The following is a 20,000-nucleotide window of genomic DNA, read 5'->3' as shown; positions in this document are numbered from 1 at the left end:
AACTTTTTCTAATACCTGAAAGTTGTAAAGTCGCCTTTACTAATGCACCCTTGTGCCAGAGATATGGAGAGCACTAAATGAGCGGGAATTAATCAAATAGTGTCCCAGAGCTTGATAGAAGGTGTCTTAGGCATTGCGCTGATTATTGTTTAGGGCCCCTTCATATGTGCCCGGCTGGTCTGGTTTTCAAGATGTTGCTTCGCCTCTAAATCCTTTGTAAAAGCTTCGATGTGTTCGTATGAGAAGGCGGGTTGGCTGATCGGTTGCCGAGATCTCGTTAACGGGCTGAAAATTTTGTTATATGAACTCTTCATCGCAGTTACCGGGAGGAAAATAATACAATACATTTTCGTGATAAAACGGACATTACCGAGTTTTTACTTCTCTTTTCTTTGATAATGAAGCTTAGATTAGTTTCATTTGATAGTTAACGTAAAGTCAAAATTAATTTGAGGTTGCTTAAACAAAGAAAATCGAGAAATTCTCGCCACGCTTGTTCGTTACATTTCACACCTGAATCGGTCGCGTCACAAAAATTTCATCTCGGAAAGCGGGCTTAAAGTCGCCATATGAAAAGAAACCAATTTCATCTTCGTAACCGATCCATCTCGATCAACCAGGATCATGTAAGAGCCCAGTAACCGTATGATAACATTGCCAAATCTCTGTGGATATGCAAGTATCAGTCCACTGGGCAATTTGACAATTATGGTTCGACCAACGTTATTATCAACAAAAGGAGTAAAGCAGATGCTACATTGTACTTTGTTTGACGCATGTATTCGTCACATTCTTAACTTTCCCAATTCAAACGACTAAAAGGCAAAAGTAAAGTCATCCTAGGTAGGGTCACAGATTACCAAGTATGTTGTAATGTTTTTATCTCTGTTCAATTTAAGGAAACCTTGCTTTCAGAAAGCCAGTAAGTGCTCAATCAGATGCTGATCGATATGACCATATAGTAGATGGAAACCTCGGGACTTTGTCACACTGGGCTTGGTGGCAAGTTGACTTGGGAAGGATGGTGCCAGTGAATGAAGTGATCTTCTACTTTGATGATCACTATGGACATTATTGCGTGGTCAGAGTGGGTAAGTTGGCTAAAAACATGGATATTTACCCTTTTTGTTCTCAGCTGACAAGGAAAAGAAGGAAACACATTTGCTCTGTGAACCATTCCTTTCATGAAAGATTCAAGCAGAGAGATTTCAATTTCTTGTTTTCTTGTAAACCAGGATGATTTTTATTACATAAAGTAATTTTCTTGGTAGAAATTTTTAAACCATTCTCCTTTTTAATTTTATCCCTTGTTTCTAAAGAAAACATGGAACTTAATTTTAAAATAAAAAAACAAAGATCACAGATATGCACCGATGCAGTTGTTCAAAGGCCGGATAGCTTTGTCCGGTGTATGCTTGTCCAAATGTGACAAAATATCAAGATTGCCAATTTCATGTGTCAACTATACATTTATAAATCAAGTTTCCTATATTCGTATCAAATTGTCAGATGTTTATGTCAAACGATATACTTATACATCAAGTTTTTTTTAATATTCATATCAAGTTCCCAGATATTCATGTCAAAACATCTTCCCTTACCAATGCACCTATGCCTACATCGAGCCGACTTTTTCATATCTGGAAAAAAAATCATGTCAAGTTTACGTGCCCACTTTTAAAAATCAAGAAAGCCTGGTGATGAGCATTTCAAAAAGGAAGAGGGAGCATGAGAACCAGCCGTACAATAAACAACATGGCGGCCACTAATCTTCGTAAACTGATCTTGCGTGTCTGTGTTCGCAATGCACCGCAGAGCAGAGTAGTACCAAGAAACGTTACCAGTATCAACGCTGCATCATCGAAATACGTCTTCACCAGGTGGCTCTCAGTTATGACGCCATTGAGAAGCTGATGAAAGCTCTCAAGACAAATCTTGGTGTACTGCCATAAAATCCAGGAAAGTGACATCGTGAACAGTACAGCAGGTTTAAACGGCTTCCTTATAGCCCACAGTTTAGTAGCTGCGACTTGGATGATCGAGTGTTGTAGGTATGATTGTGTGATGTTTTTGTAAATAGTTTCACAATGTTGATTGGAATTACGGTCGTTTCTCCTACGGGTCGTTTCGCCTACCGTCTGTTCGCCCACGTCTAGAGTCGATTCGCCTACGTCCAGTAAGTCAGTTTGCCTACGTCTTAAGGACGGTGCCTACTAATTAACGATATTTTTGCCCCGGTGTGTGATTATGCAGAGAATGTAGATCTTAACAAGTGTTATTAAAATCCAAAAAGAAAATTGGGGGTAACCACGAATTTTTCAAAGATAATTCATGAATAATATTTGTAAAAAGCTTTAAAATACAAAGCAATGTATGGCGTTCTTTCTCAAATTGAAGCTTAATTATCTCTCAAAAATGCATGGTTACCCCCAATTTTCTTTTTGGAAACCAAGAGTACTTACTAAGATCTATTTTCTCCGGATAGTTCTAAACCGCGCAAAAATATCCCTGTATTAGTAAGTATCACCGATAGGAAATCCGAGTGTCTCGAGATGCGCAGAACGTATGCGCAATAACAATAGTAGGCACCGTCCTTAAACTTCGTACTATGACAATCATTGTGTAAAACAGTTGATTCACCTACTTGATGTGTGGTGTCGGAGTTCGTAAACAAGCGATGCCATTTTTGACGGTCGATGCCATTCTTAGTAACCTGAGTCTTTTTTATTCAGTTAGCTTTCAATAAATTGTTAGGATTTGCTTTATTTAAATACTTGAAAATTGCCTAATTGAAACCGATATTTCGGTAGTGTGGAGGACTGAGGTTAAGTGCATTTGCTCTTAAGCCATTGAATCGACTTGTTCAAATTTTTTAAAAACCATTTTTCTAAGGTTTTTTCTCAGTTTATTAAATTCTAAGTGACATACGCTGCCAGGTGTGCCGAGGTCTCCCTCTCTTTCGCTTTCCCTGTGGGTTCCACTCCATTGCCCCCTTGACTACATGTCCATCTGGTCTCCTCAACGTGTGGCCGATCCATCCCCAAGCTCTTTGCCTTATCTCTTGCTCTATCGGCCGCTGTGCACCCTCTTTGTCTCCAAAGCTCCTTGTTGCTGATTTTTCTAGGCCACCAAATCCGCAAGATAATCCTCAGGCTCTTATTGATCAACACCTGCAACTTCTGGCTCCAATCCCTTAGTCAGTCTCCAAATTTCAGAACCATACAAGAGCACCTCCTTCACATTTGACCCAGAGACTCTTAGCTTGGTCGTGGTTGTTAGTGCTATGGATCACCATATTGGTCTCAGCATTGCAGAGGCCTGTCTTGCCTTTCCAGGTTGTGCCTGAATGTTTTCGTCAGTTCCTCCCTTCTTGCTTACAGTGCTCCCATAAAACTCATCCACTTCCTTAATCCGCCCCCCTGGGACCGACACACATCGCCACGTTTGGTACCAATACGCATTAACTTTGTCTTGATGGCATTGATCTTCAGGCCTACCTTCGCACCTTGTATCTCCAAGGCCCGTGTCTTATCCCTCATATCTGGTATTCTGTGCGACAGCAGGGCCAGATCATCGGCCAAGACAAGGTCTTCTAAGGATGTTGTAAAGGTCCACTGAATACCTCTCTTCCTATCAATGCTAATCTAGTCCTAGATTAAGTATATGTTTCCTTATTTGCAAACGACAAACTGTGAAAATTGTTCTAAGTCTCGTCCAAATGTTAATTGAAATACCTCTTCCACTATCGCCAAAGCCGGCTTGAATATGGTATACGGCATACGGCTTGCTCAATTAAGCTAACGACGCGAAACTGATTGAAAATACTTGTCATCTTATTGGTTGATTTAAACGAGGGACGCCACTCGCGGCAGCTTCAACGAACATTTGGTCAAGATCTGCTCTCACGGATTAGAGCACACAACCGAAGAAGGAATCCACTGTGTATTCCAAAACCGGTCTTGCAACCTGATACAATGTTCTCGGCAGCGAACCTATCAGCAACACTATGACCAACTTGAAAAAGCGCATCTTAGCTAATGCTCCTATTGTCACATACAGGAAGAACAAATCACTCAAGGACTTTATAGTCGGAGCTTCAATTCCTCCTCAAACTTGAAACCTCCTAAACCTAGCAAATCCTAGGAATGCACTGGTTTCCTGAACATTCAGCGACAAAGCATTACTAAATCCTGACGCACCTACTGTCTCTTAAGTCGCAAAATAGAAAGACCACGAGCTCTTGGACCACCTCAAGTCGGAGTCATATTTTTTTTCGTCTTTAAAAACTAAGCGGAGTTATATAAGGTAAGGAGGGTGACAATATCACAACTACCTTGTATATATTTTTTCATCTAACTAAGTTTGCGTATCGCATGAAAGCGCACGAACTAAAAAAATACTAATTTATAAAAATCATGATACTGACAACAAATTAAAACAATGATATAAACATTCAACCGGGCAGTAAAGTGGGAACGAGCTAATTTCTTACGTACCTTATCTTTTTGATTGATATGTTAATGAAAAGTCCCACCTCCTTTAGTATAGGCCGCTCGAATCACAAGTAAACACAAAGACCGTAAACGGTGGTTTATTTCATCTTAATACTCAGTGTTTCTGCGAGGTTCAACAACGACTTTTAGACAATTCAGTTTTAAAGCTTTTACATATTAATCGTGGGCGAACTGACATATTGGACGTAGGCGAACCGACTTTAGACGTAAGCGAACAGGCAGTAGGCGAAACGACTGGTTACCGTTGATTGGGGCACTCCGATTGTGCACATCAAACATTAATTTGCTTATGACTTCATAATATAGGAAAGTAACAGGCAGAATTTGTGCTTTGACAAATTAAGGGATGGCATGTTCTCTTCGATCGGCAAATAGATTAAGCGCAGGACTTGCTTTTGAAGAACCAAGATTTTGTTTAAATAATAAGCATTGGACGCATTCAGACGCAATCATTCCCATAGTTTTACTTATTTTTATGATAGCAGAATCAACATGACTTTTCCATGACAAATTTTGATCGATTAAAACACCACGGTATTTGATATAACTTTTTTGCTCTAAAGTGACTCTTTTGCTTGTTTCACAATCTAAAATACTTATTTAGGGAAAAAATGCATTTTTTGTGACGAGGACGAAAAATTACAAAATTAGAATTTTTTGCATTCAATGTCAACTTATTTTTACTCAACCAATCATGTACGTTCTTTAAGTCTGCATTAACAGTTTGTTCAACCGCCTCGAGATTCTTTTCAGCATAAAGTATATTTATTTAGTTTCATCTGCCAAGAGATAACATTTTAGTTTATCGGATGATAATAATTCACTTATGTCCAGGTTAGACCCTAATGATTTGTCTTCATTCTTATGTGGTTAAGCTCGTCCCTCGACGTGTCGTTTGCTTTCTCGGCTTTGGTAAGTTGCGTTTTAAGCTTCTCCGTTTCCCTTTCATTGACATTTAGGGCGGATTTCAGCTCTAGGATTTCTTGCTTCAGTTCTTGGTTTTCTCTGAGAATCGTTGCAAGTGTATTTTGGATGTCAACTAGCAACTCCTTGATGTCAGTTAGGTCTAGTTCGGGCTGGGTGGCTGCAGCTTTTGGTGCCTCCCCGACTCTATCCGCCATATTGCATCGTTTCTAAACGTTATCTTCTTCTTCCAATGAACCTCTTTCTCCCCTTTTATGTTTCCCACTAATCCTCTTCATTGAAACTGGCACCACATAGCATCACTCCAAGATGTGATTAAGGTCGAAAATACCAAGGAAATATTATAAAAGAAGGGAACTTAAGCTCTGCTCAGAAACCATGCACGTCTGACCTTGTCGGGCTCACGCATGCTCTCCAAAATTTTCATTTTTTGTGTCACCCCATACTGTGCAACAATATTCAAATAACGACCGAATTAATGGATTGTATAATAGATTTCTTAGCCGATGATTAAGATATGTCTTAGTTCTCTTAAGCAAGCAAATTCTAGAATTTAATTTATCAATTAGGAAATCGATATGATTATCCCAGTTCAAATGTTTGTCTATCTTAATGCCTAAAAGCTGCCTTGGCTACTTCAATCGGAGTGCCACAAAGAGATAGATTAAGAGATGGATTACCAGAGTGCAACAGTTTTTGTACAGTTCCTATGATCAAATGTTTTAGTCTTTTTCGTGTTCGGAACCATCTCATTCAGAGATGGCCATCTACTAGTTTTGTCAAGGCTGTCTTGAAGACCACGCTGAATAAGCAGCGGGTCACTGTTAGTCTCCCATATGGTAGTGTCATCTGCATATATGTCGACATTTGAGTTGGATATTCCAATTGGAAAGTCGTTGATGTACAGCGAGAATAGTATTAGGCCCAAAATTGACCCTTGCAGAACTCCTCGGGCCAGCACCAGTGCATCAGACAGTGAACCATTAATGCAGCAGCGTTTTGTTCGATTACTAAGGTATGATTCAAACCATTCTTGAGATGTATTGGTGACATGGTATTTGTCGATTTTGGATAGCAATAAATCATGCTCTACAAGGTCAAACGCCTTGCTTAGATCCAGTAGCACTGAATCCACAAGCTTTCTAGACTCCATAACCTTAAGCCAGTTATCGGTGAGGTTCAAGAGCGCAAGTTCACACGAATGGTGTGGTCGATAAGCCGACTGGTTTCTATGAATAAGATTGTTTGAAGTGAGGTACCCGAGATACGATTTTGTCACATGCCTCTCGAGAGGTTTAGAGATAATTGGCAAGATTGAGATTGGGCGATAATTATTTCTGTCGTGAACTGAGTCCTTCTTATAAACAGGAATCAGTTTGGCTCGTTTAAAATTAATTGGAAAAGTACCGCTTGCGATACTTGAGTTGTAAATATGGGTAAGAGAGGGAGTAATAGCATTTAATGCCAGCTTTAATGGTTTTTTTCCAATACTATCGAGACCAGTTGCTTTGCTATTTGGGCGGATGCTCTTAAGGTCCTCGATGACTTGCTGTGTGCTTACTGGCGGGATGTGGAACACGGTTGCTTCGCTAATGTGGGACTTAATAAAGTTTACAAGACGTACATCTTGTTCATTTGAGGCTATGCAGTGTGGAGCAGAGATCTTGGTATGTTCAATGTTGATTAAATGTTCGTTGAAAGCATTTGAAATTCCCACAGGGTTACTGATTTGCTCGCCATTCACTTCAATAAAGAAAAATTGGCTAGTCTTTGCTTGGTTGGAGCAACTTCCTTAAGTATTTTCCACAGTTTCTTTGGATTGTTCATGTTTTCCATGATCTCATTTCTCACATGTGCTGCCTTAGCATTCGCGATCTTTTTAACCACCTGGTTGCGTAAATTCTTATACATTGACCTGGCGAGAATATTTGATTTCGCACGTGATTTAAACTGGTCTCTCAGGTGTATAAGATGCATGATCTCTTTGTTCATCCAAGGCGACAGGCATTTGCGTTTTACTCTTTTCTTGACAATGGGCATTTGACGATTTACAACAATTCACAACGATTAACAAGTTTAGTGTTCACGATGCACCGCAGAGCAGAGCAGTATGGAGAAACGTTACGGGTATCAACGCCGCATCATCGAAACACTTCGTCACCAAGGTGGCTCTCAGTTATGACATTGAGCAGCTGATGAAAACCCTCAAGACAAATCTTGGTGTACTGCCATAACATCCAGGAAAGTGAAATCGAGAACAGTACAGCAGGTTCAAAAAGCTACGCAACGTTATGAACTATATCCGTGTGGGCTAGGTTGATGGTCTCGACGATATTCCAACTTGCCTCCTAAAGTTATCATTTACATTTATTGCACTTACATACTTTTTACATGCTTTTATTTTATTTTATCATTACCAAATTAAGGTAAGTTCATGTTGACCTGCAGGTAGCAGATTTGCTATTCGAGGTGGGTTAATCATCAACGTACTTTGTTTCATCATTAAATAAAGAAAAAAAAAATAAGAGTTAGACATTATTAGATTATAAGGAGAAGCATAACTGGTAAATACATCAATAGTTGCATAATGTATCAATTACGTATAGGAGCAGATTAGGTACAAAAGCAATTGGATCAATTTGTTTTAATTGTACAGTCTTTGAATTTAGAGGTAATATCTTCGACATCAAGATAAGTATCTTCATTACCCAGGATCTGAGATAAAGACTTTTTCATTTGTTTTTTAAAGGAAAATTTTGATAATGATTTAAATTCATTCAGTATCTTATCCCAAATTTTGACACCAACACGCGAAAAAGCCCTTTTTTGTAAGTTAAGTCTTGAGTATTTTGTACTAAAGAGCTGCAACAGTATTGTAGGTATAAATGTGTGATGTTTTATAATAAATAGTTTCACAATGTTGATTAGGGCACTCTGATTGTCCACATCAAACATTAATTTGCTTACAACTTCATATTATAGGAAAGTAACAGGCAGAATTTTTGCTTTGACAAATAAAGGGATGGCATCTTCTCTTCGATCGGCAAAATAGATTAAGTGCAGCACTCGCTTTTGAAGAAGCAAGATTTTCTTTAAATAAGCATTGGACGCATTGCCCCAGGCAATGAGTCCATAACTTACATAAGGTAATTTAAGAATTATAAATATTTATAAGGACAGTAGATGGAACGAAGTACCTTACCTTTGCAATCATCCCTATGGTTTTACTGATTTTTATGATAACAGAATCAACATGGCTTTTTCATGGCAAATTTTGATCGATGAAAACACCTAGGTATTTGACATAACTTTAATGCTCTCAACTGACTCTTTTGATTGTTTCACAATCTAAAATACTTATTTGGGAAGAAAAATGCATTTTTTTTCTGACAAGGACGAAAAATTACAAATTAGAATTTTTTGTATTCAATGTCAACTTATTTGTAGTCAACCAATCATGTACGTTCTTTAACTCTGCATTAGCAGTTCGTTCGACCGCCTTGAGATTCTTATCAGCATAAAGTATATTAGTATCATCTGCGAAGAGATAAAATTTTAGTTTATCGGAACTGAGGTGAATGTCATTAATATGTAAAGTAAAACTAGAAGAGGTCCTACGACCGATCCCTGGGGCACACCACGGGGAGAAATAAGTTTTGTTGATGAATACTCTCCAATCTGAATTGCTTGCATTCTATTTTTTAGATATGATTGAAACCAATCATTTATCAATCCCCGGAAACCGTAAACGTTCGATTTATCGAGTAATATTTAATGATTGACCGTATCGAGGAGTACATTAGATTATTTTTGTCAATAAATTCCTTCATCCGGTAATATAATAGTTTTTCAAAAACCCGATTACAATTAGACAAAAGAGATTTTGGTCAATACCAATAATTAGAAGGGTCGGTTTCGTCTTCACTTTTATATATTGGAGTTATTTTAAAAATCTTAAACTTCTGTCACAACAAAGTTATGAACACCCAACATCATAATCCTAAGAAATGGTGGGATAGCATCAAATAACTGTCCGGTCAATCAAAGTCTACATCTCTTTCAAAGATGGTTATAAACGGTTCCACTGTAAGCGGTCTTTAGCTGGCAGATATTTATAACGCCTCCTTCAATAAGGTTAATGCTGATATGCAACCTTTACTGTTTGGTGGTATCCCTGTTCAGCTAACACTGACGAATTCATAATATCACCTGGGGCAGTTGATACTTCTCTCCTAGCTATCAACGAACGTAAATCCATTGGGCCTGACAATATACCGAATTGGTTACTCAAGGAATGCGCCTCTGTGATCTGCAGTCCAGTAGCTTCTTTTTGTAACGCATCTGTCAACCAAGGAACGGTACCAACTTTGTAGAAGTGTGCGGACGTTGTTCCTATTGCTAAAATATCTAAGCCTATGTCTGTCGACTCCGACTTAAGACCTATCTCACTTACTACCACTCTTAGTAAAGTCCTTGAGGATTTTGTTTTTGGCTGGCTACGTCCTATCATCATGTCCTATCATCAACTACCCATGCGTTAGTCCGCGTGATTCACGAGTGGCTCCAAGCAGCAGAGACCCGAAAGGCCATTATCAGAGCGTGCCTCATTGATTTTTCAGATTTTTCGAAGGCCTTTGATCGCATTGACCACAACATACTTATCCGTAAACTCCAGCTTCTTAACGTGCCTCCCATCCTGTTGAATTGGTGCACAGCTTTTCTTAGAAATCGCCAACAACGTTTAAAAATCGGCCAAGATAAATCAAACTGGTTACCCAACTTCGCTGGCGTACCCCAAGGAACTAAACTGGGACCTCTGTTCTTCTTAGTCATGATTAGTCAACGACCTCACCACAACTGCCCCAATCTACAAGTACGTGGATGACTGCACGGTATTTAAAGTTACGTTCCATTCGAGTGCTTTATCCGATCTTCAGACGCATCTGGATTCCATTAATCAATAAATTGTTGACAATAATATGCGAATCAACGCAAAGAAGACCCAAGAACTTAACATCTGTTTCGCTAAATTTCCACCTATCCTGCAGCCTTTAACAATCCATAGCGTCCCGTTGGACTGTTTTCAATCAACGAAACTCCTAGGAATATCGATCCAATCTAATCTTAAATGGGACTTGCACGTTGAAACTATTTGCAGAAAGGCAAGTAAGCGTCTCTACGCTCTACGGTGTTAAAGCGAAGTGGTGTGCTTCCTAGAGACCTTTGTTCTGTTTTCTGCAGTTTTATTCGACCTGTTGTTGAATATGCGTGTCCCGTGTGGCACTCCTCACTGTCTAATGCCCTGTTTGACGAACTAGAACAAATACAGAAACGAGCTACAAAGATCATGCTTCCTGGCCTGTCCTACCGAGAGCGACTCGCTCATCTAAAACTTCTCACCCTCCAATAGCGCAGAGAAGAGCTTTGTCGTCGCTTTTACAAGACCATAATGCGACCTGAAGACAAAATCAATGATGTTTTACCACCAATGACTGAATCTGTCTACTCTTTCCCAAACGCAAGGAAAATTCCACTACTTAAATGTCGCACGAAACGTTTCCAGAACAGCTTTATCCCCTACGCAGTTAAGAAATGGGACGCGTCACCTTAATTTCAGCTGACATTGTATATATTTATCAGATATTTCATATGAATTTTATTAGTTTCATATCATTGTAATCTTGAGTTTTTCAAATATTGTCACATATTTGCCAATCAAGAATCATTAAAGTTATTAGTCAATTAAAAGTTTTAAAGGATAGGCACCAAGCATAACAGATTAATTATAGATATGAGAAAGAGCTGGAGACATGATATTACACGAACATTTAAGCAGTCATCAGTTGATTTCAATTTACTGAGATAACTCATATAACTATCTTTCTTCGGTAGTTTGCTTGCTAGTAAATTGCCAACGTTTGCAAAATGTTTCTTTAGGATATTTGGTAATCGAGAAGGATTTTCAGTTATTTGATTGTTATTGCTTGGGCCCTTCAACTCTGTTAACACTCTACTATTTCTCCTTTGGTTATCTAATAATTCATTTATTCCTTAACATGTCTTTTGCATATTATTTATATTTTTCTCAAAGAAATCAAAGTAATGCTGTTTTTTACTCAAACGACTAAGATAAGTAATTTTATTTCTATTTCTATTCTATTTTATTTTATTGTATTATATTATATGATATTATATTTTTATTGCATCTTCCCTGACACATATTTTCAACTTTTTTCAACTAACTCCAGTTTTCAAAGTTGACCCAGCAAATTACAGGCCTATCTCTGTACTTTCTGTAATAGCTAAACTTTTTGAGAAAGCCATTTTCAATCAGGTATATAAATATGAGTTAGAGAATTGAAGCTACTTTCGAAATATCAGTGTGGCTTTAGAACGATGCACTATACCCTTACTGCTCTTATTGACATGAAAGACAATTGGTATCTTATTAACATGGACGATGGCTAAACAAATGCCACTCTTTTTATTAACTTAAAAAGGCATTTGATACTATAAGTATTGACCATGAGATCGTTCTTTCAAAATTGGAGGTGTATGGGTTTAAAGGTGCAGGTCTTAATTTTTTTCGAGACCCCCTCTCAGATAGAACTAAGGTTACAGTTATAAACAAAGTATATTCTAAAAATACTCATGGGGTGCCTCAAGGCTCTATCCTTGGCCCTCTGCTATTTCTATTATACATTAGTGATCTCGACCTAAAACTTCCTATCAGATGTGAGGATGTATGCTGATGACACTAATCGAACTCCAAAAACCCTGAAGAGTTGTTTTCATCCCTCACTCACGATCTAAGCAATCTGAAACAATGGCTAGACTCTAACCGTCTAAGGCTTTAGTCAGTGTTTAGTTAATGTCTTCAAGACCAAGCGTCTGTTTACAGGCACAAGACATAGAATCTCTCTACTCCCAAGTGAACCTCACATCTGACTTGATGGGCATTCAGTTATTGGAAGAGTCAAGATGAACAAATGCCTAGGCATTCCAGGGCATGAATCACTCTCGTGGAGGCTCATATCTCTGACGTCGTCGGTAAAGTTGCTGAAGTACTTGCCGCCCAGAGGAGGCTAAAACCGATATATCCCCAAAGTACCCTAGTGACGATTTATAAGTCACTAATTCTACCACATCTTGATTATTGGAGCAATTATTGGAGCGCCGTGTGGGCCTGCATCGGTAATGATTGAGCCAAAAACTAGAGAAATTGCAAATTAGGGCAGCACGCGTGATAACAGGATCTGATTGGGATGTCAGATCTGCACAGATTCATTGTGCCCTCACCTCGCCTCGCTGACAGACGTGAAAACGATATTTCAAATCTTTAATATTCAATCAGTAACTAACCTTGTACCCGAATACCTGCGTCTGAACAATTCGCCAGCGTAAATACCATTCACCCACACAATCCTCAGGGCGCCAAACATAACCTGTTTATTCCGCGGCAAAAATGCTGAGGCCCTCAAAAAGAGTTTCCGTTATAGAGGAGCAGTAAAACCTGGTTTCCATATGATCGGCAACGGTCTGCGGTCGGTCTGTAACACGATCGCCGATAGGTCTGCGCCATGTCGCGGGCACGTCGCAGACATATGGAAACATTTGCCCCCGGCGTCTGAGGCGATCTGCGGCGATCTGCGGCACACGGTCTGTTGAATTTAGTTCTATTTTCCTGACCATTACGACACTTCTGACTAAGAGAATTTTTAATGGAAACGCGTGTCTGAGATGATCTGTGTCCTATCGGCGACACACTATTGTTCGCCTTAAAAGACGTCCAATCAGACTTGAAGTAAGTGCGTGCCTTTTTCTTCTCACTTTAAAGAGGATTAGTGGTACGCTTGTCTGCGATCGCTTCAGTTTTATATATAAACATTTACATGCGGTGTTTACGATCATCTGCGATAAGACCGACGTAGACAGATTCCGATCGTGGCAGACCGTTCCAGATCATGTAGAAACCAGGCTTAAGGACGGTGCCTACTATTGTTATTGCGCATACGTTTTGCGCATCTCCAGATACTCGGATTTCCTATCGCCGATGCTTACTAATGCAGGGATATTTTTGCGCGGTTTAAAACTATCCGGAGAAAGTAGATCTTAGTAAGTTCTCTTGGTATTCAAAAAGAAAATTGGGGGTAACCTTGCATTTTTGAGAGATAATTAGGTTTCAGTTTGAGAAATAACGCCATACATTGCTTTGTATTTTAAAGCTTTTTACAAATATTATTCATGAATTATCTTTGAAAAATGCGTGGTTACCCCCAATTTTCCTTTTTGATTTCAACAACCCTTGTCAAGATCTACATTTCCTGCATAATCACACACCGGGGCAAAAATATCTTTAATTAGTAGGCACCGTCCTTAACACGGAACAGTCTCTCAGCCGAGGCTAAGCAGGTCTCACTACTTTAAATATATAGTTTTATTCTGCTATTGCAAATTAGAAAATACTTTTATAGTACTTAAGATATTTCAACGATGCTTGTAATTTTTAAGTTTAAGATTTTAGGTACTCCTGGCATTATATTTGTTAGTGTTAATGACCACTCTTTAGTGAAAAGGATCCTACGGTTAAATAAAGTTTTATTGTTGTTGTATTTTCATCCCGAATACCGGCAATCTGGACTTGAGAGGAGGCCATTCTTTGGAATCCCCACGGAGAATTCAGAGTGGGTGCGTAGTTCACATGAACGGATATTTCCGGGCTACTTGGACTTTCTTCAAGAACCCTATACCGTCGTCGGTAATTTTTTTTGGGAGCCGAAGACATAATTTCTCTAATCATGTCATTCAATGCGGCATCTGCGATACTGCTATACTGTACTCGTTGTCAGTTTCCTGGATGTCATGGCAGTACAAGCTTTCCAGTCGAAACAAGATTTGTCTTAAGGCGTTTATCAGCTGCTCAATGTTATAACTGAGAGTGAGAGTCACCTGGTGAAGACGTGTTTCGATGACTGGATGCCTTCAGTTGATATCTTACTAGCTTGGAACAGTTTCTTTGTACTGCTCTACTCTACTCTTCTCGACAAGAACTTAGCTTGGTCGTCATTGCAGGATACATTTTGAACAAAGACGAGATCAGTTTTCGAGGAAGTCTTCTGCGTTCCGGAATGAAGAGATTCGTGGCCACCATATGTTGTTTAATGTAGGGCTGGTTCTCAGACTCCCGCTTCCTTTTTGAAATGCTCGGCACCAGGCTTTCTTGATTTATAAAAATGTTAACGTTAACTTGACATGAATTTTTTTTATCAAAAATGAAAAAGTCGGCTTGATATAGGCATAGTTGCATTGGTAAGGGAAAGTTGTTTTGACATGAATGAATACCTGCGAACTTGATATGAATATAAAAAAAAACTTGATGTATAGATATATCGTTTGACATAAATCATATGTCAATTTGATATGAATATGAGAAACTTGATTTATAAATGTATAGTTGACACATATTTCTTTAGCATGAAGCCACTAGGAGAATTTCTACTTCCCCCCTCCCCCCCTGGATGGGATATTAGTCCATCACAGGGCTTCCCCCAGCATTAAATTCGCTGGTACCCATTTATACAGCTGGGTGGAGAGAGGCACCGTGAGAGTAAAGTGTCTTGCCCAAGAACACAACACAATGTCCCTGGCCAGGGGCCTGTTTCTCGAAAGACCCGGTAACTTACCGTGCCCGGTAAGTCACCCGGTAATTACCCGATAAGTTTTCGGGTGTTTCTCGAATCTCCCGTTAATTTCGATCCCGTTATTTTCCCCGATAACTTGCCCGGTAACTTACGGGAGCTTTGGAGCTCCCGTTATTCTCCCGTTAAAGTTTACGGGTAACGTCATTTTGCTGCAACAAAACAAAATGGCTGCCGAAGACGGACTTTTGTTACGCAGTTTGTCGGCCAAGAACATACCAATGGAGGCCTGTACTGAATCATATGACCGATACAGAAGTCGTTGAGAGGCATAGGTTGTCAACAGGAAGATTAAATTGGCTGATTGAACGGTGTATTGTAAAGAAGATCGATCTAGAGAGACAGCAATTCGCGGAGACTCAGGTAAATCAATACAGGCTAATAGTCAAGACGTACCCACCTACTTTCGGTGCCGTAAAACTACAGATGTTAATATATTAAATTCGATGGAATCGGCAATAAAGCTAGCCTTGACTTAAACACGACTGCGGTTTGTTTTGGTGTGAGTCTACTTTTTTTTTACATCTAAATTCGCAGCACTCAGAGTCTTAATAGTGAACAACTAGCTGCAGCATTTCCAGCAAAAAACAAATGACGTGTTGTTAAAAAAAACATACAAATAAATAAATAAATGGGATGCAAACTACTGGCAGGGAAAATTTGGAAAGGAGAAGCGATCGACCATCACGTGATATTGAGCAAAAAACAAAACACACCCAGCTAAATGCTGCATGTTTGCCTGAAACAGCAAAGAGGAAATTGTCTCCTTGTGTAAGAATAAAACATGCTTGTGCTCCAGAAAAAAAGGAATTATTATATGGACTCAAACTCGACAAAACCTATCAATTAATGCTCATCAAACAACGAACTTCTTTGCGTATGTTGTTCCCACAGCGGTCCGCTTAATCTCTGTTTTGTTTTGGTGGTGTTCAAGTGTGACAATAAATTCATGTTTATAAATCTTTCAAGCAAATGTGACCGTATTTTACCCTATAGCTGGCTTTCCTAGAGTGACTGGAGCAATTGATGGCTCTCTCATTCCTATCTGGCACCCAGACAGTGATGAACATCTCTCTGTTTGCCACAAGGGTTTTCATGCTATTAATTTGATGACAGTGTGCAATGCTCACCTGTCATCTACAAATTTTGTTTGCATATGGCATGGCTCTGTACATGATTCAACTATTTTTAATGCCAGCTACTTGCAAGCATGTATGGAGGGTGGAGGAGGCGGGAATGGGTGGCTCCTGAGAGACTGTGGGTATGCAAATTATCAAACCCTACAGGTACCACAAGGCCTGTACAAAAACGAAGAACACCACTAAGAGGGCCCGTGGAAGACAAAATTCCCCCCTTGATTACTCTGGTGGGCAGTGCAAAGCAGCAAATTTCTGCCTGGCCTCCATTACTCAATAGCTTCTACATAACTTAAGCCCAACTTAACTCAAAATATTTTCTTTTGTTTATAAAAATAAAGATAAATCTCAACACCAGAGAGATATTTGCAAAGTTAATAAGAGGCATGAGTTAATGTTATTTTGGAAAAGTATTAAAACTGTTCCTGGGAACAGGGAAATGCCTGCATTGGGAAATACCTTTAATGATTAACTCTCAACGGTCTGGACATGGAAATGCACCGCCCTTCCTATGAAGTTTTAAAGTGACAGATGCCTTATATTTTACTTTTTGTGATGGTATGCAAGCTGAACAGGGGCATAGCGACCATATACGAACATACCCACATATATGCGTACCTCCAAAAATCCAAAAAATAAAACATTTTATTTTATTTATTTATTTGATATTTCCATTGTAAAGGGAGAGGTCTCTCCCTTTTCCTGTAGCCACATTTACCGTGGATAATGCACTCATCTACTAAACACTTCTATCAGTAGTTCCAAAGGTTGACAAATAAAAAACAAAGTTACAGCAAGTGAATAGTTAGCATTTTTTTCATGCTTTGATTTATGAAACTTACCCCCAGAAAACATGGGAAATGGCATTTCTGAGGCCCTAATGATAACAATTTTCTGGGGAGCATGTTCCCAGATCCTCCCTAGAGGCTCATGCAGAAAGCCCTTGTTTCACTGCACCTTCCTGTGGGTACCTATTAAAATGGAAATACCCTGCTACGCCTCCAGCTGAATTGTTGCTTCTAAGGATATAGATGATTATTGAGTTGAAAATGTTAAATATAAGCATTAATGCTAATAACACATGAGTGCATTGGATGAACTGGCTGAGCTGTTCTGCTTTCATGTATAAGTTGGGTGGCTACAGTATCTATGAGGGAGAGAAACAGGGGGGTTGAAATATAATGCTAGATAAAGATTGGGGTTATGTGATTGTTGCCATTACCATAGAGGGGGGTTGGGAAATGTTTGAAGGACTTTCCAAGTAATTTTGGCGACCACCCCCCCCCCCCCCCCTTCCCATGAGCTAATAAATGAAACCCCCCTGATACATACAAGCAAAATAGTTTTGCATCTATGTTAAAAGTAACAACAAAAAACCAAACAAAAGCCAAAACTTGACAACAAAATTGCCCAAGACATGGAGCATTCATAAAAATAAAACTACTAATAAAATTAATCAGTCAGTTGCTTCATTTCCATTGGTCGAGTGTTATAATGTAACACGAAGTGATTCTAGAATACCCGGCCACTATTGCATTCTTGCAGTAGTGCCCTTTGAAGAACTAGGCATATAATAACAGATGCTATTCCTTTGCAAATTAAGTAGACCAGTATTCTAGAATCCAGCCAGTCTTGTTTATGATCAACAGGACATCTGTCTCAAAGACATGAAAATGAGTACAACAAAATCAATCTTTTCTTAAGACCGCAAATTTACCACCAGATCACCTGGACTCATCATGGCTTAAGAAAACCCTGTTCATCAAATGTGATTTTAGGATGACTGAGTATTATTGGTACCCGCTTCTCCTTCAAAATGTCACTTTCTAGTTCCAATTTCCCCATTTTTAGCTTGTAAGATGCTATCACAGTTTGAAATACTGACAACACATCTAATTCAGCATTTAAGTCATTATTGCTGCATGAAAACAATCAGGTTTAAGGGGGTGGCTCTTAATTAACTACCAAACTGTTGCTATGGACCCCTTCAAATAATCATTTTGTGAGTCTCTTTAACTCTGCAGTTACCATTTTTTGCCAAGTGTGTTCTATAACATTTCTTCTACTGATTCGACTGACAACCATATTTGGTTAATCACATGGCCAAAAAAGAAAATGCCTAAAAACTCAGCGAGCTAACGATGTTTTTCACAAATTTTTAATGCAACAGTACAAGAACAATGTAACACAAAGTCAGGGTAGCATGGATTTACGGCCCTCCTCTGATGCACTTTTCAAAATATCAGTTCCATTTTTTGCCCAAATAGAAATTCTAAGCCACAGTTTACAAATATTGATGGGACAGTTCCCATATGATGAAAAAACTGCCTCGTCTTTTTGTTAATTTCGAGACCGAGGACTGGGACTAGTTGCGCATACACCTTTATTGAAGTGATGTCAGATTTCCATTGAAAAAGTTACTTCAAAGAACCATCCATGCAACCTTTTTGTAGGGCTCTTTGACTAAACAGCTTCCTTAGCAACCATTGTCCTTCTGTAGTTAAGTGCCACCCCCTTAATAAAGGTGCCACAAATTTAACAATATAATTATCTTACTTCCAGCTAGAGGTGCACCAAGTATCTTTGACTTGAAGAAGTCACAATAAATCAAGGATAGAATTATCCTATAAACTAATAAGTGATTACGTACTAATTGATCCCTTTTAGCAATGTCTTTTAAAATCTACTAGACCCTTATGATAAATAACTATATAATTAAGAACATTATTTTGCTTTCCTTAAATAAAGGTGATTTTTTTTTTTCAAATAGTGTATCTTGAGAGTGTTCGCATATATATGCCAATGAAAATCGAAATAAATGCAGTGAACCTGAGGTAAGACGGAATTCCACCCGACGTACCTGTCGAGATAAAATTGAAAACAGATGTTCTTGAAGAGAATATTCAAAACATCTGATAATGCTAAACGATGACTCAAAGACATACCTCCTTCCAGTGGTTCGCTGTACGCTGCAATCTACTACTTGTATTGAATCGAAGCCTTCGAGATCGAGAATTTCGCTGAACGTCGTTGTAACATTTTCTGAGCTCCTATCACTCCAAAAGAGCGTTGCTTCCCAGCAAACTAAAAGTGTTGCTTACAAAAAGCATGAATAAAAAAATCCTGCCATCTAAACACCCTTTGCAAAATTTGGCCCGCCAATGAGGTTTAAAAAGTCGCCTTTCACTGCTAGAAGGCGTAAAAGGAACGATGGATGGCTTTGTGTTTACATCACAGCGCTCGGTTGGGAAACTGGATGCTACAAGCTCTGCGGATCTAGTGCCAAGTCATTCTCCTTCTTTTCATGACGAGCGTGAAGTGCATGCAAGAGCCTGGTAACTCCCGGTTATTTTATCAGCCCCGAAAAGTACCGGGAAAGTTTACGGGTGCTTCGAGAAACACTCTTTCGGTCCCGATAAAGTTCCCCGGTAACGGTCCCGGTAAGTTAACGGGCCCGGTAATTACCGGGACTTTCGAGAAACAGGCCCCAGGACCCGAACCCAAGCGACTCACTCCGGAGTCAAGCGCACTACCCATGAGGCTACCGCGCCTCCCAACGTTCAACGTGAACTATATTTTATTTTTTGTATAATGACCTATCCACTGGATAGAGTTATACAGCAATTGAGCAAATGGGGTCTGATGTACCAAACAAAATACCTGGGTAAAACTATGTTTACTCGGCTTTTTGGCATTAACAGCAATGAGACAGCGAATAAATCAGAACT

At 39.2% G+C, this 20,000-nt stretch overlaps 1 protein-coding gene and 1 long non-coding RNA gene across 4 annotated transcripts in view; one reads left to right on the top strand and one right to left on the bottom strand.

Annotated features, from left to right (window-relative positions):
- Window positions 1-20,000, top strand: part of LOC138024810 (uncharacterized) — a 194,628-nt gene that overhangs the window by 94,248 nt on the left and 80,380 nt on the right. For all 3 annotated transcript variants that reach the window (XM_068871987.1, XM_068871985.1, XM_068871988.1), the window contains one exon: window positions 900-1,091. In XM_068871987.1, coding sequence (XP_068728088.1) covers window positions 900-1,091 — 192 coding nt within the window. The remainder of the gene's footprint in view (window positions 1-899; window positions 1,092-20,000) is intronic.
- LOC138024815 (uncharacterized) lies at window positions 19,040-19,487 on the bottom strand. Its single transcript, XR_011127061.1, has 2 exons — window positions 19,218-19,487; window positions 19,040-19,132 (listed from the first exon to the last, which is right to left on the bottom strand). It is a non-coding gene; the product is annotated as an uncharacterized lncRNA (long non-coding RNA).

The sequence above is a fragment of the Montipora capricornis genome, chromosome 11 (genome assembly GCF_036669925.1).
Source record: "Montipora capricornis isolate CH-2021 chromosome 11, ASM3666992v2, whole genome shotgun sequence".
Taxonomy (NCBI): domain Eukaryota; kingdom Metazoa; phylum Cnidaria; class Anthozoa; order Scleractinia; family Acroporidae; genus Montipora; species Montipora capricornis.
This window is presented reverse-complemented; position numbering and strand designations above follow the sequence as displayed.